This window comes from Scyliorhinus torazame, chromosome 2, assembly GCF_047496885.1.
Source record: "Scyliorhinus torazame isolate Kashiwa2021f chromosome 2, sScyTor2.1, whole genome shotgun sequence".
Taxonomy (NCBI): domain Eukaryota; kingdom Metazoa; phylum Chordata; class Chondrichthyes; order Carcharhiniformes; family Scyliorhinidae; genus Scyliorhinus; species Scyliorhinus torazame.
Window position 1 is genome coordinate 43,961,589 of NC_092708.1, and position 27,129 is coordinate 43,988,717.

General features: G+C 42.8%; 1 protein-coding gene across 3 annotated transcripts in view; it reads right to left on the reverse strand.

The window, feature by feature from the left end:
• rif1 (replication timing regulatory factor 1) overlaps nucleotides 1-27,129 on the reverse strand; it is a 94,876-nt gene that overhangs the window by 23,462 nt on the left and 44,285 nt on the right. For all 3 annotated transcript variants that reach the window (XM_072471004.1, XM_072470995.1, XM_072470988.1), the window contains exons 20-30: nucleotides 25,594-25,743; nucleotides 24,697-24,793; nucleotides 23,568-23,847; nucleotides 20,860-20,908; nucleotides 19,083-19,285; nucleotides 18,856-18,955; nucleotides 17,715-17,840; nucleotides 17,089-17,234; nucleotides 16,519-16,608; nucleotides 13,224-13,281; nucleotides 3,526-7,335 (exon numbers count right to left, since the gene is read on the reverse strand). In XM_072471004.1, coding sequence (XP_072327105.1) covers nucleotides 3,526-7,335; nucleotides 13,224-13,281; nucleotides 16,519-16,608; nucleotides 17,089-17,234; nucleotides 17,715-17,840; nucleotides 18,856-18,955; nucleotides 19,083-19,285; nucleotides 20,860-20,908; nucleotides 23,568-23,847; nucleotides 24,697-24,793; nucleotides 25,594-25,743 — 5,109 coding nt within the window. The remainder of the gene's footprint in view (nucleotides 1-3,525; nucleotides 7,336-13,223; nucleotides 13,282-16,518; nucleotides 16,609-17,088; nucleotides 17,235-17,714; nucleotides 17,841-18,855; nucleotides 18,956-19,082; nucleotides 19,286-20,859; nucleotides 20,909-23,567; nucleotides 23,848-24,696; nucleotides 24,794-25,593; nucleotides 25,744-27,129) is intronic.

The following is a 27,129-nucleotide window of genomic DNA, read 5'->3' on the forward strand; positions in this document are numbered from 1 at the left end:
AAAATGGTGGTCCTTCCGAGGTTTCTGTTTGTGTTTCAGTGCCTTCCCATCGTGATCACTAAGGCCTTTTTTAAGAGAGTAGGCAGGAATATTATGGGGTTTATGTGGGCGAATAAGACCCCGAGAGTAAGGAGAGGGTTCCTGGAACGCAGCAGGGACCGAGGAGGGTTGGCGCTGCCAACCCTGGGGAGCTACTACTGGGCAGCAAATGTGGCGATGATCCACAAGTGGGTTATGGAGAGGGGGCGGCATGGAAGAGGATGGAGATAGCGTCCTGTAAAGGAACGAGCCTGGGGGCGTTGGTGATGGCACCGCTGCCGCTCTCGCCGAAAAAGTATACCACGAGCCCGGTGGTGGCAGCAACGCTAAGGATCTGGGGCCAGTGGAGACGGCACCGGGGTGCAATGGGAGCATCGGTGTGGTTCCCGATCAGGGGTACCCACCGGTTTGTCCCGGGGAAGATGGACGAGGGGTTCCAGAGCTGGCATCGGGCGGGGATTGGAAGAATGGGGGACCTATTCATCGACGGGACGTTTGCGAGCCTAGGGGCACTGGAGGAGAAGTTCGAGTTACCACCGGGAAATGCCTTTAGATATATGCAGGTGAGGGCTTTTGTGAGGCGACAGGTGAGGGAATTCCCGTTGCTCCCGGCACAAGAAGTTCAAGATAGAGTCATGCCCGGCACTGGAGGGGTTCTGGAGAGGAGTGGCGGGAGCAATATCTCAGGTGGTGAAAGTCCGGGTCAAGCCAAGCTGGGGGCTAGCAATATTTGAAGTAGTGGACGAACCGGGAGTGCAGGAGGCGAAAGAGGCCGGCATTCTGGCCTTTGCGTCCCTAGTAGCCCGGCGAAGGATCTTGCTAATGTGGAAGGAGGCGAAGCCCCCCCAGCCTGGAGAAATGATATGGCTGGGTTCATAAAGTTGGAGGATTACGTTCGCCTTGAGAGGGTCTGCGCAGGGGGTCTACAGGCGGGTGGCAACCGTTCCTAGACTATCTCGCGGAGCGTTAGAGGAAGGTCGGTCAGCAGCAGCACCATTTGGGGGGGGGGGGGGGGGGGGGGGGGGACCACACACCGTCCTGGGAGGGGGGGGGGGGGGACTGCCTGGGAGGGTGGATGAGGAAGAGATAACATGAAGGGTTGGGGGAAACTGGCACATACGGGTGAGGGCCAGTGTACAAAGCTGTGTAAATATATCATTTTGCCATGTATACATCTTGCTCTGCGCGATTTCTCGTTTTTTTTTTTTTGTTACGAGGGGGGGGGGTTATTGTTTGTAAGGGAGAAAAATTGTGTTAAAAAACTTTCATAAATATTTTTTTTTAAAAAGGAAGTGCATGATAAAATTATGACTGAGTCAGCACAACTTCGTCAAGGGGAAGTCATGTCTGACAACTCTGTTAAGAGTTCTTTGATGAAGTAACAAGGAAGGTAGACAAAGGAGAACCAGTGGACGTGATTTATTTAGATTTCCACAAGGCCTGGGACAAGATGCCACATAGGAGACTGTTAAATAAGTTAAGAGCACATGGTGTTAAGGGTAAGATCCGGTTATGGATAGAGGATTGTCGGACTGGCAGCGAATGGGGATAAAGGAGTCTTTTTCAGGATGGCAGCCGGTGACTGGTGGTGTGCCTCAGGGGTTGGTGTTGGGACCACAACTTTTCACAATATACATTAATGATCTGGAAGCAGGAACTGAAGGCACTGTTGTTAAGTTTGCAGATGATACAAACTTGATACAAAGGTAGTATTGAGGAAGCAGGTGGGCTGCAGAAGGACTTGGATAGGCTAGGAGAGTGGGCAAAGAGGCAGATGGAATACAATGTGGAAAAGTGTGAGATTATGCACTTTGGAAGGTAAAATGGAGGCACAGACTATTTTCTAAATGAGAAGATGCTTAGGAAATCTGAAGCACAAAGGGACTTGGGAGTCCTTGTTCACGATTCTCTTAAGGTTAACGTGCAGGTTCAGTCGGCAGTTAGGAAGGCAAATGCAATGTTAGCATTCATGTCGAGAGGGCTAGAATACTATACCAGGGATGTACTTCTGACGCTAAGGAAGGCTCTGGTCAGACCCCATTTGGAGCATTGTGGGCAATTTTGGGCCCCGTATCTAAGGAACGATGTGCTGGCCTTGGAAAGGGTCCAGACGATGTTCACAAGAATGATCCCTGGAATGAAGAGATTGTCATACGAGGGACGGTTGAGGACTCTGGGTCTGTACTTGTTGGAGTTTAGAAAGATGATGGGGGGATCTTATTGAAACTTACAGGATACTGTGAGGCCTGGATAGAGTGGACGGGAAGAGGATGTTTTCACTTGTAGGAAAAACTAGAAGCAGAGGACACAATCTCAGACTGAAGAGAGGATCCTTTAAAACCGAGATGAGAAGGAATTTCTTCAGCTAGAGGGTGGTAAATCTGTGGAACTCTTTGCCGCAGAAGGCTGTGGAAGCCAAATCACTGAGTGTCTTTAAGACAGAGATGGATAGGCTCTTGAATAATAAGGGGATCAGGGGTTATAGGGAGAAGGCAGGAGAATGGGGATGAGAAAAATATCAGCCATGATCGAATGGTGGAGCAGACTCGATGAGCCGAATTGCCTCAAGGGGCTGGTTTATCACACTGGGCTAAATCGCTGGCTTTTAAAGCAGACCAAGGCAAGCCAGCAGCACGGTTCAATTCCCGTACCAGCCTCCCCGAACAGGTGCCGGAATGTGGCGACTAGGGGCTTTTCACAGTAACTTCATTTGAAGCCTACTTGCGACAATAAGAGATTTTCATTTCATTTATTCTGCTCCTATTTTTTTTATGGTCTTATGGTAGAACAGGATTTGGCGATTTTAGCTGGTTAAACCCTACACGAGCTAGAATTTAAGTCTCAACATTGCAAAATGCACCTAACCGCTCTGCACTTGGGATTGGGGGAAAACGTGTGCAACCAATACCAGGCAAAAAGATCCTACTGTTGCACAATTTTCAGTCGCATGGTTTAGAAACTCAAACGTGATGACAGTTCAAAACCAGCGGCTGGTTTAGCACAGTGGGCTAAGCAGCTGGCTTGTAATGCAGAACAAGGCCAGCAGCACGAGTTCAATTCCCGTACCAGCCTCCCTGAACAGGCGCGGAACGTGGCGACTTTGGGCTTTTCACAGTAACTTTATTGAAGACAATAAGCAATTATTAAATGAAGCAGCTGCCCACTTTGCTCGCTCTGAGAACTTAACTAAAATGGCTTTTCAGAATGTCAGCAAGCTATGCAAGACCGAAGGAAACGTATACAAGCTACAATCCACTGCTGTCAACCATGTCCATAAATATGCAGTCCCAGCAGAGCCCAGTAGATGGTATCATAACTTTTATTCCACCCCAGGAGCTGATGTGATCTACAACATTACGAGCATTATGACCCAAGATCAGCCAATTCAGCACTGACCAGAACTTCATGATCAGCATATCAGTTACGCATCAGAAAATTTTATTTGTAAATATAACCAAACTAAAAATATTCTAGTCTCTCATATACCTTATTCATCGGAGAAGGAGAATCATTTTCAGATGATCGTTTAATTCCTTTCTTGAGGATACTTGTAGAAGGTGATGCTGTGGGTGACCACACACAACATGCCTGCATTTCAGATGGACTGTGTATTGATCCAAGCAGAAACGGGGCTTCATTTTTAGTCTTTTGGGGTGATTCCATGAGGTGCTCTGACAAGTGCTCAACCACATTACAGCCTGGTATCATTAGTTTGGGGCGATCAATTTGTGCAGTTAACGCCACCTCAGAAGTTTCTTCATTTCCATCAGATACTGCTTCTTTAAAATGCTCTGCAGTTATTGGTTCATCCTGTACAGTTTTTTTGTGAAATAGGGTTAAAACACTGGTCCTGTCCATCTGATCCAGTTCAGGCTGTACCATGGCCACTTGGTCAACTGGAGCAGTAACATCTGTCCCACTCATTTGATCTTGGTCCAATTCACAGCTAACTAGTGTTTCTTTACTTTGGAACGGTTCACCTTGGATCAAGGCAACATCATTAGACACTCGTTCAGCTCCTGACAATGACACTTCAACAGTGCCATCAGCCTCCACTATTAATTGCACATGTTCACTCTTTCCAAAATTTGAAGTTTCTTTTGCTTCCCGTTCTGTGGAAATGCTATCCATCACTTTCCGCTCTGCAGCAGACTCCTCCACAACTTCCTGCTTCGTAGAAGTGTCGCCCATCATTTGCTGCTCTGGAGAGGGCTCCTCCACCACTTCCTGCTCCATAGGAGTGTCATCCATCACTTTCTGCTCTGCAGAGGACTCCTCCACAACTTTCTGCTTCGTGGACAAGTCGCCTATCATTTTCTGCTCTGTAGAGGACTCCTCCACAACTTTCTGCTTCGTGGAAGAGACATCTATCATTTTCTGCTCTAGAGAGGACTCCTCCACAACTTTCTGCTTAGTGGAAGAGACATCTATCATTTTCTGCTCTGTGGAGGACTCCTCCACAACTTTCTGCTTCGTGGAAGAGACGTCTATCATTTTCTGCTCCGTAGTGGACTCCTCCACAACTTTCTGCTTAGTGGAAGAGCCATCTATCATTTTCTGCTCTGTGGAGGACTCCTCTACAACTTTCTGCTTCGTGGAAGAGACGTCTATCATTTTTTGCTCTGTGGAGGACTCCTCTACAACTTTCTGCTTCGTGGAAGAGACGACTATCATTTTCTGCTCTGTAGTGGACTCCTCCACAACTTTCTGCTTCGTGGAAGAGCCATCTATCATTTTCTGCTCTGTGGAGGACTCCTCTACAACTTTCTGCTTCGTGGAAGAGACGTCTATCATTTTCTGCTCTGTAGAGGACTCCTCCACCATTTCCTGTTCCATGGAAGGGTCATCCATCACTTTCTGCTCTGTAAAGGACTCCTCCACCATTTCCTGTTCCATGGAAGGGTCATCCATCACTTTCTGCTCTGTAGAGGACTCCTCCACCATTTCCTGTTCCATGGAAGGGTCATCAATCACTTTCTGCTCTGTAGAGGACTCCTCCACCACTTTCTGCTTCGTGGAAGAGTCACCCATCATCTTCTGCTCTGTCAAGGGCTCCTCCAACACCTTTTGCTTTGCGGCAGTGTCTTCCATCACTTTCCACTCTGTAGAGGACTGCATCACCATTTTCTGCTCTGTGGAAGTTTCGATCCTTGGAATGAGCTCTTTCTCTTCAGCCAAATCCACCTCAGATGGAACAGTACTAACAGAAATACCAAAAAATTGTATCTTGCTATTCCCCGAAAGGGGCGTACTGAATGCACAGGGCCCACCATTTATGAGGTTACTAAACTTGGGACTTTCTAATAGCCCTTCTGAAGAATTATAAATTGAAGAGCTCAGGTGTGGAGAATGCTCTTTTTGATCATCAGATCGTGGCTCTCGTTTGGTGGAATTCTCTTTGCTTTCCAATCGTGACTTCCCATGTTGCTGTGAAGAGTCTTTGCAACAATCACAGTTCTTAGTTTTCCTGGTCCTTTTACTTCTCACATGGCACTCATTCTGGTTCTTCTGGATCGAAAGCTGTACATCTGAAAGATTTGAACAATCATCAGTTGACAATTCAGCCGTTGAAACGCCCGCCTCAAAAGGCAAGGATCCAACACTGGCAACTGTGCAAACTTCTTCTGTTTTGCCCTGTTCTAAACCAAGCTCAGTTTTTGCACTTGCAACATTTTCAGGCACTTCTCTTGTGTGGTGTGCTGTGCTGTGCGTTTTGTGGTCCTTTTCTGCACATGGCATTTCAACTAAAGCGAGTGCTGCCGGAGATGTCTGTGCAGTATTTATCTCATCCAGATTTTCCATATCTGCCTCTTGAGTCATCACTGCCTCTTCTTGTTTATGCTTATTTTCAATTGGCAATTCATTTTCTGAACCCTTCATCTGCACAGTTTCATTTTTTGAGCACAGTTGACTGCCCAGAGCTGGTTCACAGACCATTACTCCTTTAGTCTTGCTGTCGTCAAGGGACAGATCTTTGGTCTTTGTTTTCCCCTTAAATGTTCTCCTTTTCTTTTGACCCTCCTGAAATTTTGAGTTTCCTTCAGAATTTTCTGAGTCAGTTATTCCACAGCTGCTGTTCTCCGCTTCAGACAAGCCTTGGGATGCCCTCCGGGTCTGGTAGCGAGGGCGGACTTTGCCAGCAGCTGGGGTAGTTTTGTTACAATCAGAGTCTTGAGAATCAGTTTTCAAAGTCCTGCTTTTCTCAGTTGTAGACTTGCCAGATGAAGTTTTAGAATCATTCTCTTTTCCCTTTAAGAGCTCGCCATGCTGAGACGACTTGCTCTTAAGAGGTTCCTCCCCTTCATTTTGTGATCTTGTCCCAAATTTATTATCCTCTCTTTTTTCCTTGCAATTGGTCTGAGGAGTCACTGCCACATCCAAGTGCTTCCTAGAAGAACGTCTTAGTGTTATATTTGTCAGAATTTTAGAAGAGTTTGCATTAATCTCATTTTGTTTGCTGGAAGCACCTTTTGTTGAAGCTTTCACTTTCAAAACCACAGCAGGAGATGCAGAATTTTTATCTTCATTAAAAACACTGCCTTTTGTTTGTTTGTTATTTGTCTGGCTGGCAGTAGCTTGACAACAATCAGATTTGTTTTTATTAGGAGTGTTTCTATCAGTAGTTGAAATTTTTTCTTTTGCATCAGAGGATTCACCTTCGGAACTCTTCATACATTTGGGTGCTTTGATGTCATTGGCTGTTTTATCTACAGTTGACTGTTCAGTTTTATTTTGCCTGCGTCTACCGCGTTTCCCCTCAGTGACCGAGACATTCATTGGCCCAGTTTTTGTAGTATTCAAACTGACATCCTGGCAAACTTTGTCCACCTCAAGCTGTGATGCATTTTCCACCTCCATTACTTCGTCCCGCTGAGGAACAAACACTTCAGCAGCTGCTTGTGCAAATTTAACCAAAGGAGAGTTACTGAAGTAGCACGTTGTGGATGGATCAAACTTCTCCAGAGTAATAAACGACTGTCGTCTGCTGCTCGATTTCTGTGGTGTCCCAGAGATGATGTCGGAGGAGGTAGAACTACCACTGACCTCTGCACTGCTGACCCCCAATTCAGAAGCACCTCCAGTGCAGTTTGACATTGATTCAGCTGTCACATCCCTCACTTCCTCCTGTTTGCCATTGCAAGCCAGGTCTATAGAATCTTCAATGATTTGTTCAGTCCGACTTTCTCCGTGACCAGCAAGATCTTGGTCAGTTCCTTGATCAAGCAATTTACTTTCACTGCTTGCCTCCATTGCAACCTGGGTATCAAGTTCATTTCCCGTTTCCATATTTTCATTCTGAAAAAAAAAGATCTGAATGTTATAACTGATATGAGATAGGTGTAATACAGGTCTTACATATATGTACAGGTTAGGTGGGATTACGGGATAGGGTGGGTACGTGGGCCGAGGCAGGTTTCCCTTTCAGAGGGTCGGTGCAGGCTCAAAAGGGCTGAATAGCCTCCTGCTGCACTGTAGGAATTTTATGTTCAAATCAGGACAATTGCAAGAATACCAATGTCAGAGGAAACAACAACTTTATACTGTGTGAGAAGAGAGTACTAACTGGCTGGCAAGTGGACTTTAAGCAAGGTTTAAACTAATTCAGCAGGGGCATGGGAACCTAAATTGTAGCTCCAGTGTACAGGAGGTTGAGAGTAGTGAGGTCATGAGTAAGGTTTCAAGGTCGCAGGAGTGTACCGGCAGGCAGGAAGGTGGTTTGAAGTGTGTCTACTTCAATGACAGGAGCATCCGGAATAAGGTGGGTGAACCTGCAGCTTGGGTTGGTACCTGGGACTTCGATGTTGTGGCCATTTCTGAGACATGGATAGAGCAGGGACAGGAATGGTTGTTGCAGGTTCCGGGGTTTAGATGTTTCAGTAAGCTCAGGGAAGGTGGTAAAAGAGGGGGAGGTGTGGCATTGTTAGTCAAGGACAGTATTACGGTGGCAGAAAGGACGTTTCATGAGGACTCGTCTACTGAGGTATTATGGGCTGAGGTTAGAAACAGGAAAGGAGAGGTCACCCTGTTGGGAGTTTTCTATAGGCCTCCGAAAAGTTGCAGAGATGTAGAGGAAAGGATTGCAAAGATGATTCTGGATAGGAGCGAAAGTAATAGGGTAGTTGTTATGGGGGACTTTAACTTTCCAAATATTGACTGGAAACGTTATAGTTCGAGTACTTTAGATGGGTCAGTTTTTGTCCAATGTGCAGGAGGGTTTCCTGACCCAGTATCTAGATAGGCCAACAAGAGGCGAGGCCACATTGGATTTGGTACTGGGTAATGAACCAGGCCAAGTGTCAGATTTGGAGGTAGGTGAGCACTTTGGTGATAGTGACCATAATTCGGTTACATTTACTTTAGCGATAGAAAGGGATAGGTATTTACCGCAGGGCAACAGTTATAGCTGGGGGAAAGGCAATTATGATGCGATTAGGCAAGACGTAGGATGCATAAGATGGGGAAGGAAACTGCAGGGGATGGCCACAATTGAAATGTGGAGCTTGTTCAAGGAACAGCTACTGCGTGTCCTTGATAAGTATGTACCTGTCAGGCAGGGAGGAAGTGGTCAAGCGAGGGAACCGTGGTTTACTATAGTTGAATCACTTGTCAAGAGGAAGAAGGAGGCTTATGTAAAGATGAGACGTGAAGGTTCAGTTAGGGCACTTGAGAGTTACAAGTTATCCAGGAAGGACCTAAAGAGAGAGCTAAGAAGAGCCAGGAGGGGACACGAGAAATCCTTGGCAGGTAGGATCAAGGAAAACCCTCAAGCTTTCTATAGGTATGTCAGGAATTAAAGAATGACTAGGGTAAGAGTAGGGCCAGTCAAGGACAGTAGTGGGAAGTTGTGCGTCGAGTCCGAGGAGATAGGAGAGACGTTAAATGAATATTTTTCGTCAGTATTCACACAGGAAAAAGACAATGTTGTCGAGGAGAATACTGATATACAGGCTACTAGACTAGACGGGATTGAGGTTCATAAGGGAGGTGTTAGCAATTCTGGAAAGTGTGAAAATGGATAAGTCCCCTGGTCCGGATGGGATTTATCCTAGGATTCTCTGGGAAGCGAGGGAGGTGACTGCAGAGCCTTTGGCTTTGATCTTTATGCCGTCATTGTCAACAGGAATAGTACCAGAAGACTGGAGGATAGCAAATGTTGTCCCCTTGTTCAAGATGGGGGAGTAGAGACAACCCTGGTAACTATAGACCAGTGAGTCTTACTTCTATTGTGGGCAAAGTCTTGGAAAGGATTATAAGAGATAGGATGTATAATCATCCAGAAAGGAATAATTTGATTAGGGATAGTCAACACGGGTTTGTGAAGAGTAGGTTGTGCCTCACAAGCCTTATTGAGTTCTTTGAGAAGGTGACCAAACAGGTGGACGAGGGTAAAGCAGTTGATGTGGGGTATATGGATTTCAGTAAAGCATTTGATAAGGTTCCCCATGGTAGGCTATTGCAGAAAATACGGTGGCATGGGATTGAGGGTGATTTAGTGGTTTGGATCAGTAATTGGCTAGCTGGAAGACGATGGAGGATGGTGGTTGATGGGAAATGTTCAGACTGGAGTCCAGTTACTAGTGGTGTACCACAAGGATCTGTTTTGGGGCCACTGCTGTTTATTATTTTTATAAATGACCTGGAGGAGGGCGTAGAAGGATGGGTGAGTAAATGTGCAGATGACACTAAAGTCGGTGGAGTTGTGGACAGTGTGGAAGGATGTTGCAGGTTACAGAGGGACATAGATAAGCTGCAGAGCTGGGCTGAGAGTGGCAAATGGAGTTTAATGCAGAAAAGCGTGAGGCGATTCATTTTGGAAGGAGTAATAGGAATAGAGTACTGGGCTAATGGTAAGAACAAAGAAAAATTACAGCACAGGAACAAGCCCTTCGGCCTTCCAAGCCTGCGCCGATCCAGATCCTCTATCTAAAACTGTTGCCTATTTTCTAAGGATCTGTATCCCTCTGCTCCCTGTCCATTCATGTATCTGTCTAGATACATCTTAAATGACGCTACCGTGCCCGCCTCTACTACCTCCGCCGGCAATGCGTTCCAGGCACCCACCACCCTCTGCGTAAAGAACTTTCCACGCATATCTCCCTTAAACTTTTCCCCTCTCACCTTGAACTCGTGACCCCTAGTAATTGAGTCCCCCACTCTGAGGAAACTTGCTATCCACCCTGTCTATACCTCTCATGATTTTATAGACCTCAATGAGGTCCCCACTCAACCTCCGTCTTTCTAATGAAAATAAACCTAATCTACTCAACCTCTCTTCATAGCTAGCGCCCTCCATACCAGGCAACATCCTGGTGAACCTCCTCTGCACCCTCTCCAAAGCATCCACATCCTTTTGGTAATGTGGCGACCAGAACTGTACGCAGTTTTCCAAATGTGGCCAAACCAAAGTCTTATACAACTGTAACATGACCTGCCAACTCTTGTACTCAATATCCCTTCCGATGAAGGAAAGCATGCCGTATGCCTTCTTGACCACTCTATCGACCAGCGCAGCCACCTTCAGGGTACAATGGACCTGAACACCCAGATCTCTCTGTACATCAATCTTCCCCAGCACTTTTTCATTTACTGTATAGTTCGCTCTTGAATTGGATCTTCCAAAATGCATCACCTCGCATTTGCCCGGATTGAACTCCATCTGCCATTTCACCGCCCAACTTTGACAGTCCCCTTCACTATCTGCTTCTCCACCAATCTTAATGTCATCTGCAAACTTGCTAATCTGACCACCTATACCTTCCTCCAGATCATTTATGTATATCACAAACAACAGTGGTCCCTGGGGAACACCACTGGTCACAGTTCTCCATTTTAAGAAACTCCCTTCCACTACTACTCTGTTTCCTGTTGCCCAGCCAGTTCTTTATCCATCTAGCTAGTACACCCTGGACCCCATGAGAATTCATTTTCTCCATCAGCCTACCATGGGGAACCTTATCAAATGCCTTACTGAAGTCCATGCATATGACATCTACAGCCCTTCCCTCATCAATCAACTTTGTCACTTCCACAAAGAATTTTATTCAGTTGGTAAGACATGACCTTCCCTGCACAAAACCATGTTGCCTAACACTGATTAGCCCAAGATTCTTGGTAGTGTGGATGAGCAGAGAGATCTCGGTGTCCATGTACATAGATCCCTGAAAGTTGCCACCCAGGTTGAGAGGGTTGATAAGAAGGCGCACGGTGTGTTAGCTTTTATTGGTAGAGGGATTGCGTTTCAGAGCCATGAGGCCATGTTGCAGCTGTACAAAACCCTGGTGCGACCGCATTTGGAGTATTGCGTGCAATTCTGGTCGCCGCATTATAGGAAGGATGTGGAAGCATTGGAAAGGGTGCAGAGGAGATTTACCAGGATGTTGCCTGGTATGGAGGGAAGATCTTATGAGGAAAGGCTGAGGGACTTGAGGCTGTTTTCATTAGAGAGAAGGTTAAGAGGTGATTTAATAGAGGCATACAAGATGATCAGAGGATTAGATAGGGTGGACAGTGAGAGCCTTTTTCCTCGGATGGTGATGGCTCGCACGAGGGGACATAGCTTTAAATTGAGGGGAGATAGATATAGGACAGATGTCAGAGGTAGGTTCTTTACTCAGAGAATGCCCTGCCTGCAACAATAGTGGACTCGCCAACATTAAGGCATTTAAATGGTAATTGGATAGACATATGGACGATAAGGGAATAGTGTAGATGGGCTTTAGATTGGTTTCACAGGTCGGCGCAGCATCGAGGGCCGAAGGGCCTGTACTGCGCTGTAATGTTCTATTGTTAATTGGTAGAGCTGCTGCAATGGAGAATGCACCAGTTGATGGTGACTGGTCAAGGCATTACCCTGTGGAATTAATCAACAAATAGCCATTACTTATTTTGTTTACTGAAACAGGCGCAATGTGTGTACATGCTCTGCCTGCTTGCAAAGAACAGGGCCCCATGTATATTATAGTCACCAGTACATGCAAATATGCCATGCTGCAAGCCCGATAGACAATCTTAAATTGGTTGTCAGCATAACCGTTAGCATACTGAGGAGTACTTGCCACATGTTGCCCATGAAAGGCAGTCACCTTTGGCGCTGAAAAGTACCAAGTCTACCCCAGGTTACCCTGTAAGAGTAAGATATCTCACAAATTTGAGCAACATGTGAAGCAAGCTGTTCCACGTTGCTACTATGCAGTAGCAACACAAATGATATTCACCATTAACAGGCTGCTGCCTTCAAGCCAAAGAGACAGTGTGATAAATTGGTTGGCAGCATTACTGTTAAGATTCAGTCAGGTTTGCAGTGTGGCACATTTACGTGTTCTAGAAGCTACATATATTAACATACAGGACCAAGTTCTTTACGGACAGAAAAAATATGTAAATTTATTGCGCCCGTTTCAGCTAAACAAATAAATGATAGCCATTTGTTGGTTCATTCCACAGGGCAATGTCTTGACAAATGAGTGTCAAGCTGCCTGGTTTAAATTTCAAACAATGCTTGGAAGGTAACCGTCAGTCAACATCAACTGCTGTATTCTCCATGGCAATGCCACTAACCAGAGTCTACTTGGCAACCAATCAGCACCCTATTCTCATACAGTATGAAGTTGTTGTTTCTCCTGACATAGCTATTTGCATTCTTGCGATTGTCCTGATAAGTACAAAACAAAAAGCTTTGATAAAATGAATATTTTCAGCAATATTAAAGTTCTGTAATACCAAATTACGATATAATGATAATAATAATAGTAACTTGCAGGGCAGCTTATCCTTACATTAATTAAACTACACTTGAGCAATGGGAAGCAAGTGTGCATCCCCACGTACAACGATACAAGACAGATAATTTGAGAAAGAGGAGAGTTCTTATTGGATCCTTTCTGGATATCTCTTAGCAACCAGTTTGAAACTCCGAGTAAACTGCCCTGTCTAATATTAAAGATTGCGCCCCAATATGATGAAAGTAGATTAAAATAAGATTCAGACAGACTATAATGATGAGAAATCTTTCACAATGACACATCCAATTTCAGACCAAAGTAGAACCAAATCAGGAAATCCATTAAGAGTGCTATTCTTATAATTACCAACATTCACCTTGCATTTTCTTGTGGCTAGACCACACTTACGGCTAATCACTTATAAAAAAATATTTTGTTAGAAGTCAACATTGAACAGCTCACCTGTGGAGGTTTTTCAGAAGGTTTTTCTGCTTCTTCAGCTTCTAATGCAGGATTATCCCTGAAACAAAATAAGCAATCTGGTAACAAAATTAGACCAAGTGCACAAAATGGGTATGTTAGTCACATAGGAGTCTCCTTAACTAGAACGTTTGAAATAAGAAATTTCAAACTGAGTATTACTGAAAAAAGACATCTTGTTGAAGCCCTTTGTCTTATTCTCATCAGGACGACCGCAAAAATACCAACGTCAGTGGAAAACAACAACTTTATACTGTGTGAGAGTGTTGATTGGTTGACAAGTGGACTCTGATGGGTAGAGGCGTTGCCATGGAGGATGCAGCAGTTGATGCTGACTGACAGTTAACTGTCAAGCATTGTTCAAAATTTAAACCAGGCAGCTTGACGGATTGGTCAAGGCATTGCTCCTGTGGAATGAACCAGCGAATACCGATCACTCATTTTGTTTAGCTGAAACAGGTGCAGTGTGTGTTCATGTTATTATACCAATTTACTCATTTATGTGATCGATAGGCAGAATGCCTTTTTGGTTTGACAGTAGCATCCTGTCAGTAGTGAATACCACTCATGCTGCTAGAACAGTTGGTACAAACAGCTGATTCAAACAATGCTTGGCAGTTAATTGTCAGTCACCATCAGTGGGGCATTCTTCATGGCAATGCGTCTACCAGTTACTAATATACGTCTTTAAACAAAGAACAAAGAAAAGTACAGCACAGTAACAGGTCCTTCGGCCCTCCAAGCCTGCGCCGACCATGCTGCCCGTCGAAACTAAAATCTTCGACACTTCCGGGGTCCGTATCCCTCTATTCATGTATTTGTCAAGATGCCCTTTAAACGTCACTATCGTCCCAGCTTCCACCACCTCCTCCGGCAGCGAGTTCCAGGCACCCACTACCCTCTGTGTAAAAAACTTGCCTCGTACATCTCCTCTAAACCTTGTCCCTCGCATCTTCAGCCTATGCCCCTTAGTAATTGACCCCTCCACCCTGGGAAAAAGTCTCTGACTATCCATTCTATCTATGCCCCTCAATTTTGTAGGCCTCGATCAGGTCGCCCCTCAACCTCCGTCGTTCCAGTGAGAACAAACCGAGTTTATTCAACCTCTCCTCATAGCATATGCCCTCCATACCAGGCAACATCTTGGTAAATCTCTTCTGCACCCTCTCTAACGCCTCCACATCCTTCTGGTAGTGTGGCGACCAGAATTGAACACTATACTCCAAGTGTGGCCTAACTAAGGTTCTATATAACTGCAACATGATTTGTCAATTTTTATACTCAATGCCCCGGCCAATGAAGGTAAGCATGCCATATGCCTTCTTGACTACCTTCTCCACCTGTGTTGCCCCTTTCAGTGACCTGTGGACCTGTACACCTAGATCTCTTTGACTGTCAATACTCTTGAAGGTTTTACCTGTATTAGACCTTCCAAAATGCATTACCTCACATTTATTTTGTCCACTAAAATAAGCCCCATACTCAAGATGATAAAACATTAATTTCATAATTGATTAAATACCTAAAAGGCGATGGGTATTTGAGGCAAATAGCATAGATGAGTCTTAGAGAAGGTTGGATAAGCACAAGGGGAGAAAGGAATAGAAGGATATTTTGATGGGATTAGATGAATAGTGGGAGGAGGCTGACATGGAACATAAATGACAGAATAGACTACTTGGGCAATGGTTATGTCCATGTTGCAAATTCTAAGATCAAGTAGAAGGAAATCTTGTAAGACTCTTAAGCTCTGGTAAGCTCCTGGTCTGCAGTACACATTTATCACTACAATTAATTTCACATACAGCCCTATCCATACGACTTCAACAAATTGCAGCATGTTTTTCTAAAATAACCAAAGAAATAGCTCTGATTTGATTAAATGTGGTAATGTGGTTGTCTCTTAAATGACCTCTGAACAAGGGCAATTAGGGATGGGCAATAAATGCAGGCCTAGCCAGTGACACCCACAGCCCATGAATAAATAAAAAACAAAGCTCTGACTCTGGAGGCGGCATGGTGGCACAGTGGATAGCACCGTTCTGTCACAGCACCAGGGACTGGGTTCGATTTCCGGCTTGGGTCACTGTCTGTGCCGAGTCTGCACCTTCTCCTAGTGTCTGCATGGATTTCCTCCGAGTGCTCCAGTTTCCTCCTAGTCCAAAGATGTGCAAGTTAGGTGGATTGGCCATGCTAAATTGCCTTTATTGTCCAAAGAGGTTAGGTGGGGTTACTGGGATAGGGCGGAGGTGTGGGCTTAAGTAGGATGCTCTTTCCAAGGGCCGGTGCAGACTCGATGGGCCGAATGGCCTCCTTCTGCACTATAAATTCTATTATTCTATGACATTATTCTCACTTCAGAGAACAAAGAACAAAGAAATGTACAGCACAGGAACAGGCCCTTCGGCCCTCCAAGCCCGTGCCGACCATGCTGCCCGACTAAACTACAATCTTCTACACTTCCTGGGTCCGTATCCCTCTATTCCCATCCTATCATGTATTTGTCAAGATGCCCCTTAAATGTCACTATCGTCCCTGCTTCCACCACCTCCTCCGGTAGCGAGTTCCAGGCACCCACTACCCTCTGCGTAAAAAAATTGCCTCGTACATCTACTCTAAACCTTGACCTCTCACCTTAAACCTATGCCCCCTAGTAATTGACCCCTCTACCCTGGGGAAAAGCCTCTGACTATCCACTCGGTCTATGCCCCTCATAATTTTGTATACCTCTATCAGGTCTCCCCTCAGCCTCCTTCGTTCCAGTGAGAACAAACCGAGTTTATTCAACCGCTCCTCATAGCTAATGCCCTCCATACCAGGCAACATTCTGGTAAATCTCTTCTGCACCCTCTCTAAAGCCTCCACATCCTTCTGGTAGTGTGGCGACCAGAATTGAACACTATACTCCAAGTGTGGCCTAACTAAGGTTCTATACAGCTGCAACATGACTTGCCAATTCTTATACTCAATGCCCCGGCCAATGAAGGCAAGCATGCCGTATGCCTTCTGGACTACCTTCTCCACCTGTGTTGCCCCTTTCAGTGACCTGTGCTCCTAGATCTCTTTGACTTTCAATACTCTTGAGGGTTCTACCATTCACCATATATTCCCTACCTGCATTAGACCTTCCAAAATGCATTACCTCACATTTGTCCGGATTACTGGATTACTTCATACAAAACAGCATTTGAAATAACACCCAAGCTCTGTTTTGTCCAATGAATTTTGTTAATATGTAAACTGAACGGGGTGGTACGAAGTAAAATGATCTACTTACGAACTGCCCTCCTGAGATTGTGTATACTGGGAAAATAAGTGGGAATCCTGAGACGCATCCAAGTTATTGTACATTGCAGGAATGTCAGTCCTGTTTTGGGGAAAGTTTTAAAATGAACAAGCCCTTTTAAAATGATCACAATGCATAGGTGGATAAATTACACTGTTTTAAGTTTGTCACAAAGAACTGCTTAAATACTTAATGTATTTATTCCATAGTAATCAAATTGCATTCTTAACGTATTTAAATACTATTTACAATGTTAATATCCCCACAGTAGATAAAAATTCTCAGTACCAAACAAAATAAATATTCATCCTTCTTCATATTGAGAATGTCTGGATCAGAGTATGAACACGGATGCAGTTGCAGACCCAAGAGGGCAACATTTCCTCTCACTTAATTCCCAAACAGGTTGCTTACATGTATGGTTATATTGCAAAATATTTCTCACCCACCACTCTGAAGTAAAGGAGATTAAGATTTTATATCTCAAATTTTCCTATCTGTAGTCCCCGAGAAATAGCATCTCTCCCCTAGACAATGATCCCACCCATTTCCTCAACCCACCTTTTTGTCTGTAACACCTCTTTCTGATGCTCTGTCAATATCCGCTGTTTAGGTTCAGGTGGTATAAACACAAAATCTATTGATTTCTCCTCTTCAAGAAGTAGCTCTCGTCGAGGCATTTGGGGGGAAGAAAAATCTAGCTTCAACTGAAAGGGGACAAAGAGAGAGAGGATTGAGAGTGGAAAAAAAACTAATATCTTATCCAAACAATGATATAGCAGAAAGACTTAAAAGTGCACAACAAGAGCAGTGTTAACAAACCTGCTCTAAACACATTCTTACTGCAAAGCTTAAATTCTAAATCATAAACTTTTGCTTCCATTAAAAAACTTTTACATTCTGAAGTTCAACAATACCAGACAGTTATACATCAATGCTAGACTACTGAATTGAGCATCACACCAAAAAAGCCCTATTTGGTAAGTTTGCAATAACTCTCCAGAGATATTTCTCAGAAAATTGTTTTTATATGGGACACTGGAATCTTAAATGTTAAATAATTTTTAAAATTTTACAACTCCAAAGCTGTATTTTCAAATGCTCACATCAGTATGATGCTAACAATGTTTTAAATTCACTTGTCAGTGACTATTTTAAACACTCAGCTTCATTAAAGTTCAACTTACTTTTGCTGGAGTTTGAGGAGAACTCTTCTCTCTTAGTTCTTCAGCTCTAGCAAGCAACGATTCTCTTTTTCCAAATGAATTAACTTGCACACCGCTGACTTTAGCATCTAACTGGGAATTTTCCGACTGTAATAAAAAGTATGCGTTAAAAAGTGCACCGATGCAGCTGATTACAGTATACCCATTTTTTCTTCACTTACAACAAAGAATCAAAGGAATAACAGAGATACTAGGATGGGTTCAGTTCTTGGAAACTGGTAGCTTAAAAAACTGAAAACTCTATTTCAGAACCACATATTTCACTGGCTAAATATTTATTTCTTGGTTAAGATGACACAACAACCAATAGCCAGTTGAAAAGTGTTGTATTGTTTACATTTCAGATGGAGAATGCCCAAAATATGGATACTATTGGGAGTGTGCTCACACCTAATATCACTTTAAAAGTCCAAAAACCACACCAACAGCATTACAGATTGACAAAATAAATTGCACTTCAAAAATGGTTTACTCTAGGAATGCGGGTACCATTAGCAAGGCTTATAGACCAGTCCTCGTTCCCCAGAAAAGGCTTCATTCTTGAACCACTGCAGCCTTTATAGTGAAGATGTTTTTTAAAATGTTAATGATTTAGATGCAACCGAGCAGGTTGCAAAATCACTTCAGAAGGCAGTGAAAAGCCAATCATGGTGAGGACTGTCAAATATAGACCAGTCCATCTAAAGCAGCAGGATTCCTGACCTTAGAAAAGTATTAGAGAAGCAGTTAATTTATACAACAGAAAGCCTCATGGTCACTTTTAATGACACCAGCATTATTTAAAAAAGAAATCAAATTCTCCAGCTGCCATTTGAATTAATACTAACCCAACAACAACTACACTACTCTATCCCTGCACTTGTTGAAAATGTAGAAGGATTAAATATTTTGATCTTTGTAGAGTTTTCCAAAGGTTAGGAGTGTAATGCATTTGTGGTGCGGAATGTCATAGCTTGCTCACAAAGCTAATGAAGAAATATTCTCAAATACATTTGAAATACTAGAATAGGAGTTTAGAATATGTATTTTGGATTCTTGTCTCATTAGAGTATGCTAGCATTTGTCACAGCAGAAAATTCAAGAGAACACTTTAAAAACTTACCAAATCGGAGTAAGTCCTACTTGACTCTTCAATCAACTCTAATACCTCAAAGCCAGGCAATATTATAGGTGTTTTCTGCTTGACCTGACTTAATATTGGCCTACAGCAAAGCAAAAGCTCAACATGTCATATACACTTTAAAATACCTTTGGAGAGAAAGTCTATCAAACAGTTACAATGCATTACTAATTCAGAAGGGATATGAACTAAAACAAAGTCACACTCACTTCATTTGTTGTGGATAGCTTAACACTGTACTTTTGGCAAACGTAGCATTCCAAAATTGTGTGGTCTGGTTTCTGATCTGTCGGTTCTTATGCAGGAAAGTGCTGCTGAGCAGCGACGACAGTTGTTCCAGCAAGTCGCTGTCATAGGATGATGTGTAACGGGATTGTAAGCAAAGAAGAATGTCCGCATACAACTTCTCCAACTGCAGGGAAGAGCAACAATTCAATCACAAAACCAGTCAGGCATTTGATATTTTGAAGACTATATATATGGTGTAAATCAAGGCTGGAAAAGCAGAAAAATCTCACCCCCACCTTCTTGTTTAAAGAGTTCCAGTTCAAGCCCAACAGGCGGAGAACACATAAAACTCAGTATTAAATTATTCCACCTCCACCATTCTATTACAGATAATAGGGAGAAAAATAGGAGATAAAACTTCCTACTTTACCGTCTAGTAGATTATAGCTGGACAATTGGATATACATTATACAAACCAAGTGCAGCCATATGCATATTACCTCCAGCATGGAGGTGTCATACTTTTAAAGCTTTGCAATACATCAAATTATTACAAATGGAGTTCACTTCTTTTCAGAAACCATAAAATCCCCACAGTGCAGAAGGAGTCTGCACTAACCCAATGAAAGAGCATTCTACCTGTACCCACTTCCCTGCTCCCCGTAACCCCACCTAACCTGCATATTTCGGACTGTGAGAGGAAACCCACGCAGACACGGGAGAATGTGCAAACTCCATAGTCACCGAAGGCCAGAATTGAATCCTGGTCCCTGGCACGGAGGCAGCAGTGCTAACCACTCGGTCACTGGAAATCTGCTCAAAAGTGTCAACAAGTAAGTTTACACTATCAGCATCTTATAGAAAAAGCATCCCTGGTCTAATCAGATGGGGAGGACTGGGAGATGCAGGTGGTCAATGCAGTTGAATAAAGTAGATTTTGAGAAAGCTTTTGAAGAGATGATACATAGAAGATAGGAGCAGGAGGAGGCCTTTTGGCCCTTCGAGCCTGCTCCGCCATTTGTCACAATCATGGCTTATAAAGTTGAGTGAATTGTATTGGCTGAGAACAGACATCTGTGATGCTGGGGACCTCTGGAGGAGAGACTGGGATGGACCATCCACTTGGCACGCCTGGCTGAAGACTAGTTGCGAATGCCTCAGCCTTGTCTTTTGCACAGGTGTTCTGATGTGGAGTTGGATGTGGCGCAATCAAGGCTAAAAGATATAAAGTTTTAGCAACAATAGGGATAAGATAAAATTGGACGTGAACTATATAACTGAAAAAGACAACTAGGCATGAGCTTTAAATTTCAAAAAGATACAACAAAGACTGCTAGCTGTCTAATTCAGCCCAGTCAGAGAAGAAAATCTGACATCTGGATCCAGAGTTTCTTATGGGAGCTAACGGGTTAGCTTCAGCGCTGCCAACATGAAGTTAAAGTACTGGGTCATCAGAACTTGGTGACCAAACAAAATCAAGCCAGACAGCACATAAACCAATCAGCGTTCATGATAGTGGAGCATCATTGTTGGTAAACTTTAAAAATCTCATAGATGGTCACATTACTTCTGGGGCTGGGGGATGAAATAATTCCATGCAGTCATTATATTGCCAACCCATCTCTCCCAGACCAGAGTACGACCATCCTAAAAAATTACGTAACATTTAGTGTTGTCAGTCAGAAATCCGTAAATGGTTTTACCAGAGGATGGGAAAGGAGAAAATGTAAAATAAGCAGCAATCATTACACAATTTACCTTGTTGCACAGATGAGTGGTGTACACCTTTGAAGTCCCGTTAACTGTACTAAAGAAAGAAAAATATAACCAGTGAGAAATGAAGTGCAGCGACATAAACAGTGACAATGAAATATGGTACGAACCAGCCAGTGATATCAAACACCTGCCATTAAAATAAACGTAGCTATGCAACCAAGTAAAAGGACGGAGCAATAAATGCAGAACTCTGTAAACTAAGGGGGTGAAAAGTAGACGGGTTGGTAGTATTAATCTGAACTAAAACTGGTGCCTGGCCACGTCAGAGAAATATGCATACGAAGGTTAAGAGGTGACTTAATTGAGGCATACAAGATGATCAGAGAATTAGATAGGGTGGGCATGAGAGCCTTTTTCCTCGGATGGTGATGTCTAGCACGAGGGGACATAGCTTTAAATTGAGGGGAGATAGATGTAGGACAGATGTCAGAGGTAGGTTCTTTACTCAAAGAGTAGTAAGGGCGTGGAATGCCCTGCCTGCAACAGTAGTGGACTCGCCAACACTAAGGGCATTCAAATGGTCATTGGATAGACATATGGACGATAAGGGAATAGGGTAGATGGGCTTTAGAGTGGTTTCACAGGTCGGCGCAACATCGAGGGCCGAAGGGCCTGTACTGCGCTGTAATATTCTATTTCAAACAACAAAAACAAGCTTTAGTCCACTTTGTTTTCATGTTTATCACCCACACCTCCTTTTTATTCCAGTTCCCTTCAAACCACTTGCCTAATTAACTCTCAACATGTTAACAGTCCCTGCTTCAAGCACAAATTCCAATGGTGCATTCCGCAACCTCATAACCCTATGTGCAAAACAGTTCTTCCTGTACCCCGCCCTAAATCTGTAAATTTAATCTTGTATCTATTCCCCTAGTTCTACACCCTTCAGTCACTTCCCTGCCTCAACTGTATATGTTAAATTGTAAGCAGTTATTTTGAAATTATCCATAATTTCCTGTTCTTACAAAATGTCCCAATTCTTGATGTCCGCATATTTCTTCAAACATAGTATCTTAAGTGAATCAGTGCTTGCTTTTATTTCCATCATAGAATTTGTAGTGCAGGAGGCCATTCGGCCCATCGAGTCTGCACCGGCCCTTGGAAAGAGCACCCTACCCTACCCAAGCCACACTTCCACCCTATCCCCATAACCCATTAACTTAACCTTTTTGGACACTAAGTGCAATTTAGCATGGCCAATCCACCTAACCCGCACATCTTTGGACTAAATAGCATCTAAACTGCACAGTATTCAAAAATGTGCTATATTCAGAAGTGAAGCTCAATTTTTATATGCTGTACTTCTTTCCATAAATCACCCTCTACTAGTTTTTAAAAATATAGCTACTTCACATGCTGCTTTTGTTGTCAGGACAGTAATCCCCAAATCCTTCTGTTCCTCGACATCACCCAGTTTCCATGTCAAAATTAATCAGCAGACACTTACTGATATTCCATTTGATTCTTCTTTACTCACTCCAATATCCCCATGCCGCTTTCTTTCATCCTCTATAATTATTTATTATGCTTTCTCAGTGTTGTCTTAGAAACCACTGGATTAATTGTCTAGTAAAGTAACTACTGCACTGTCCTCAACTCAATATTTTTCTCTTTTAACCAATTTTAAAAGAGAATGTTATCCTCATTGGGTCTGTAGCACTGTAGGTAACAGCAGCCCAAGCACAAATATGGTGTTCATGATCAATGAACTGTGGCACAGTGGTTAGCACTGTGGCTTCACAGCTCCAGGGTCCCAGGTTCGATTCTCGGCTTGGGTCACTCCGTGCAGACTCTGCACGTTCTCCCCATGTCTGAGTGGGTTTCCTCTGGGTGCTCCGGATTCCTCCCACAGTCCAAAGATGTGCAGGTTAGGTGGATTGGCCATGCTAAATTGCCCTTAGTGTCCAAAAAGGTTAGATGAGGTTACAGGGTTACGGGAATAGGGTGGAAGTGTGGGCTTAAGTGGGGTGGTCTTTCCAAGGGTAGTTGCAGACTCGATGGGCCAAATGACCTCCTTCTGCACTGTAAATTCTATGAGGGGATTGCTTGATTAATATGAAGATCAAGGGTTACGGGGAGAAGACAGAAGAATGAGGATGAGAAACACATCTGCTCCTATATCTTATGAACATATTTTATAATCCTACACCAATTAAACTTTTCCAATAGTCGGTGTGGTAATTTATCCAAGGCTTTTAGAAGGTCCAGGTACAGTACATACATGACATTTCCACTATATTGGTCATCTCTTGAACTTTACAGGCTGCTTATGGCTATTTTCTCTCCAACCACTTTCATCTTTCATTGAAGATTCCAAAAGTTACCCTACACAGCTGTGCAAATATCCAGGTTAGCTTGACCATCTTCTGTTATATACTAGTGATATGCGACCTGCAACCTTTTTTTTAGGATTTTGGAATCAAAGAAAGCTAGAGCATTTCCAAACAGAGAAACTCCCAAAAATACAAAACCATCTAATTGAACAGAAGGAATGAGCAATTAATCTCTAACTGACCTTGGTTATAGCAATTGGGCTTTGTGGCAAAACAGTACGATTATACACAATTGCACTTTAACAGCAGATTAATACATAGGACATTAGGTGATATAATGCCCCAGTGAGCAATGTCACAAACTTTTGCGATCTCATTGCACAGATAAACTGAAATGCACAAAATGTTGATACATACTTTGAAGTCCTTTCATAGAATGTTGATATGGAGCCTGCCAAGTTGGTTAAAACCGCTTGAATTGCTGAAGCCAGGGACAAGTGATTGAAGATTCTGGACAGAATGGCAATAATACCAACTCCAATGGATACCATTCCTGATGTTGGCGTTTCAAGTTGAGATTCTTTGGAACTTGACTCATGAAAAGCATCTGTGATTTTCATTAAAAGTTTAAGTAATGAAGTTAGATTTCCTAGAGGTTCCTGCTTTTTTGTTAGCCAGTGGGTAGGGGTATGTGGTGCTAGAGAAGGGAAAACATGTAGAGGTTAAGTTATTCCTGGTAATAACAAATGCAAATAATCCAAGTGGGCCTTCCAAATTTAACATTTAGATATTTGAAAACATTTTTGTGAATCTTTCTAATCAAGCGGGTTAATGTTAGTCCTCGCTTTGCCAATCATAAGGGCATCCAGTTATATAGAAAAAACACTTCTGGCCAACAATTTTGTCTTGAACCCAACTCAGAATTTTTGGGTTTAAAAAATATAAGTCTACATTAACCATTTCTATTGCAAACTTAGTATCCAGATGGAGGCAGCGTCTTGCTTGGAATCTACGTTAGCTAGGATCTGACTGTCTAAACACCATGCTTGATCTGGATTCAATGGACAGGGACAAAGGACAGCATGCTAATCTATGCTAGCAATGGCAAATGAAATACAGTGCTTTGTTCTGACATTATGGTTCTCAGCCACTAACTGTGCAGGAAAAATGAGCAAATCACTTCATACTTTATGACAATTTCTATTAAATTATAGTTCAACAAATGCGAGAGAAAACAAGGCTGGTAATAAGAATTATTTTAACCATTTAATTGTTAAAAAGAATCTGGATGAGAAGATCTTTAAAAAAAAAATTATAATGACCAAATGAGGAGTTCTGATTTACTGCCTCTTTCTAGCTCTTCAAGTTATATTTGGACAGATGGATAAGAAAAATAATTTATTGCCTCATAGTAGATCGGAATAAAGTGAGTCTGTGGTAAAAACTGCTTCGATAAAATCTAACCTTTAAAGCTACTAAGCTACAATTCTCTCAACTTACAGTGAGCATTTGTGGTGAAGTTGGGGATGGGGAGGAGAGTACTTACTGTTTGATTTTTGCTGAAATTTCGAGAACTGAGAGAAGTCTACACAGTCGACCATCACATTCAGGACATGAACAATGGCATCCAATGTGGATAAGTTCTGGAGAAAAGGGAGATGAAACTACAATAAAAGTTTTCTTTTACTCAATTGTGAAGTGTTTAATGTCAAGTAGCAAGGTTGAGTGATCAGAGTCCATTCATCCATCAAAATCTGAGCCTTCAACCACACTATCTCAGACAATTCCAGAGTTTTAACCTCCACAATTAACCTGTGCATTTTAGAAGCTGATTATATTCAAGACCTTCCCCAAAATTAGTATTAGTATGTCATAGATTAACAGAGGTAGTAACCCAGATTCACTTTCTACACCAGTTTTCCTTCATAACCATGTTAGGGATTTAGTTAGAGATTGTTCTCTGAACTGCCTTGAATGTGTTTATTTGGATCATGATGACAGTACTGAACGCAGCAAACATGCTGCTGTCTGAATCTAAGCAACACAACAATTAAAGAATGACATCCTCCAACTTGCACACTGTTAGGCAGCATAGTTCAATTTGCTGGTCTATTGAATGCTTGGTGGACATGACAAAGTCTATGAAAGGTGTACTATTTTCCTGTCTTATCCCCAATTACAGCTGCAGGCAATTAAAGCACCCAATCATCTCAAAATCCATGATAACGATGTATAGTTCCTGCACAGTTGCTGGTATTCCTTGTTCTGTTCTAGGGATTCATGATTTCAAATCATCGGAAACAGGTAGAGGTTTTAGGTATTACCTTCCAATGCTGTCAGATCAGAGACAGTTTAGCAATATGTACAGTTAAAGCAATCAACACTAAAATTTGATAAATCAGTTCCACCCGATAAACACCCAGCTGCATACATAGATACTTACAGTTAAGGTGACATCATCCAGTGTTGATAAGATTTTGGCACTTAGTTCCTCACAGCATACATTAGCTTCTGCAGTTGCCACCAGAGCTGCGCAACGAGCAAATGTTTTATACAACTCAGCCCATGTTCTCAGCAACGACTTCATTGTAGGCTGAAGGGCAGAAGGGAAAGATTAATTTTTCACCTTATGGTTAAAAAAATACATATCCATTCAATACAAAGAGCATCAATGGTATTCTTCTTACACTGCCTTTAACCAAATAGTTTAAATGCACATCTTTTAACATATGCACAACTGACCAATTTTACGGTGACTACAATTGTAGACATGGGCCGACACAGCAAGAATGTTATTGTCACCCAGCCCTCACAGCAGAAATTTAATCTCTCCCACTTCTAAGCAATGCCAGCTTTAACTTATGCCCCTTCACATCACCGCCATCCCAAGTGAGCCATAATTTCTGTCTTGATCATCTGCTCTCCATCCCCCCAATCAGGAACATATGAAATAGGAGTAGTAGACCATTCGGCCCTTCGGGTCTGCCCCGTCATTCACTAAGATCATGGCTGTTCTGTTTACGTTGAGTTCCACATTCCTACCTAACACTGATAACCTTTCATTCCCTTGCCCAACAAACATCGGTGTACCTCTGCGTTAAAAATACTCAGTGACGACGCCTCCAAAGCCCTCTGAGGCAATGAGTTCCAAAGTCTCTCGACCCTCAAAAGAAAAAAAATTCTCATCTCTGCCCTTGAAGAAGAACAACGGCCATGACCAATATAGTTACCACCACTCCATTACAAAACTAATAGAGTTGGAGGGAAGGCGTTTAAAGGGAAGGCGTTTAAAATTATGAAAGCTTTAGGAGTGAACAAGTTACTTTTTGCAGACAATGAGCATAGCACCTGAGGATATAGATCAAAATAAAAACTGGGCGAGAGATCAAGGACAAATAGCTTCCCGGCCCTGGAGTAGGTTAGAGGGGTTGAACAACTACACTCCCTGCTCACAAGGCGCTAGGGTCATGTTGAATCAACTAGTTCCAGCAGTTTGTGGCATGCTTAAGGCATTAAGAGAGGGAAAAGAGGGGGAGGTGTAAATGGCTAAAAATAGCACTGTTATTTCCAGAGAAATCTCACAAAAGGGACTGGACATTCACTAAATCAGAATTCAATAGTTGAGATGGGAGAAAGTTCCTGTGGAACCTGGATGGATGGGTTTAATAGGTCAAATGATCTTTGCTTAAACTTTGAATTCTTAAAGGGTTTCAAAATGGAGACCAATGTAATTTTTTCTTCAAGGTCTTTACTGGTTATGGAACCAATGATGTTTAATTGGCTGCACTAGCTACAAATTCGCTGAACCTATGCTACTGCAATACTGACTAAAATAAACTAAAATTGTAAAGATGAAGATGCACGTACAACCAAACTTCTATTTTTGTCATGACTTCGATTACATGGTATTTACAGCACAGAAGGCGGCCACGGAGCCCAATTTCTTTAGTGTTTATATGTCACAAGAACTATCTCTGAA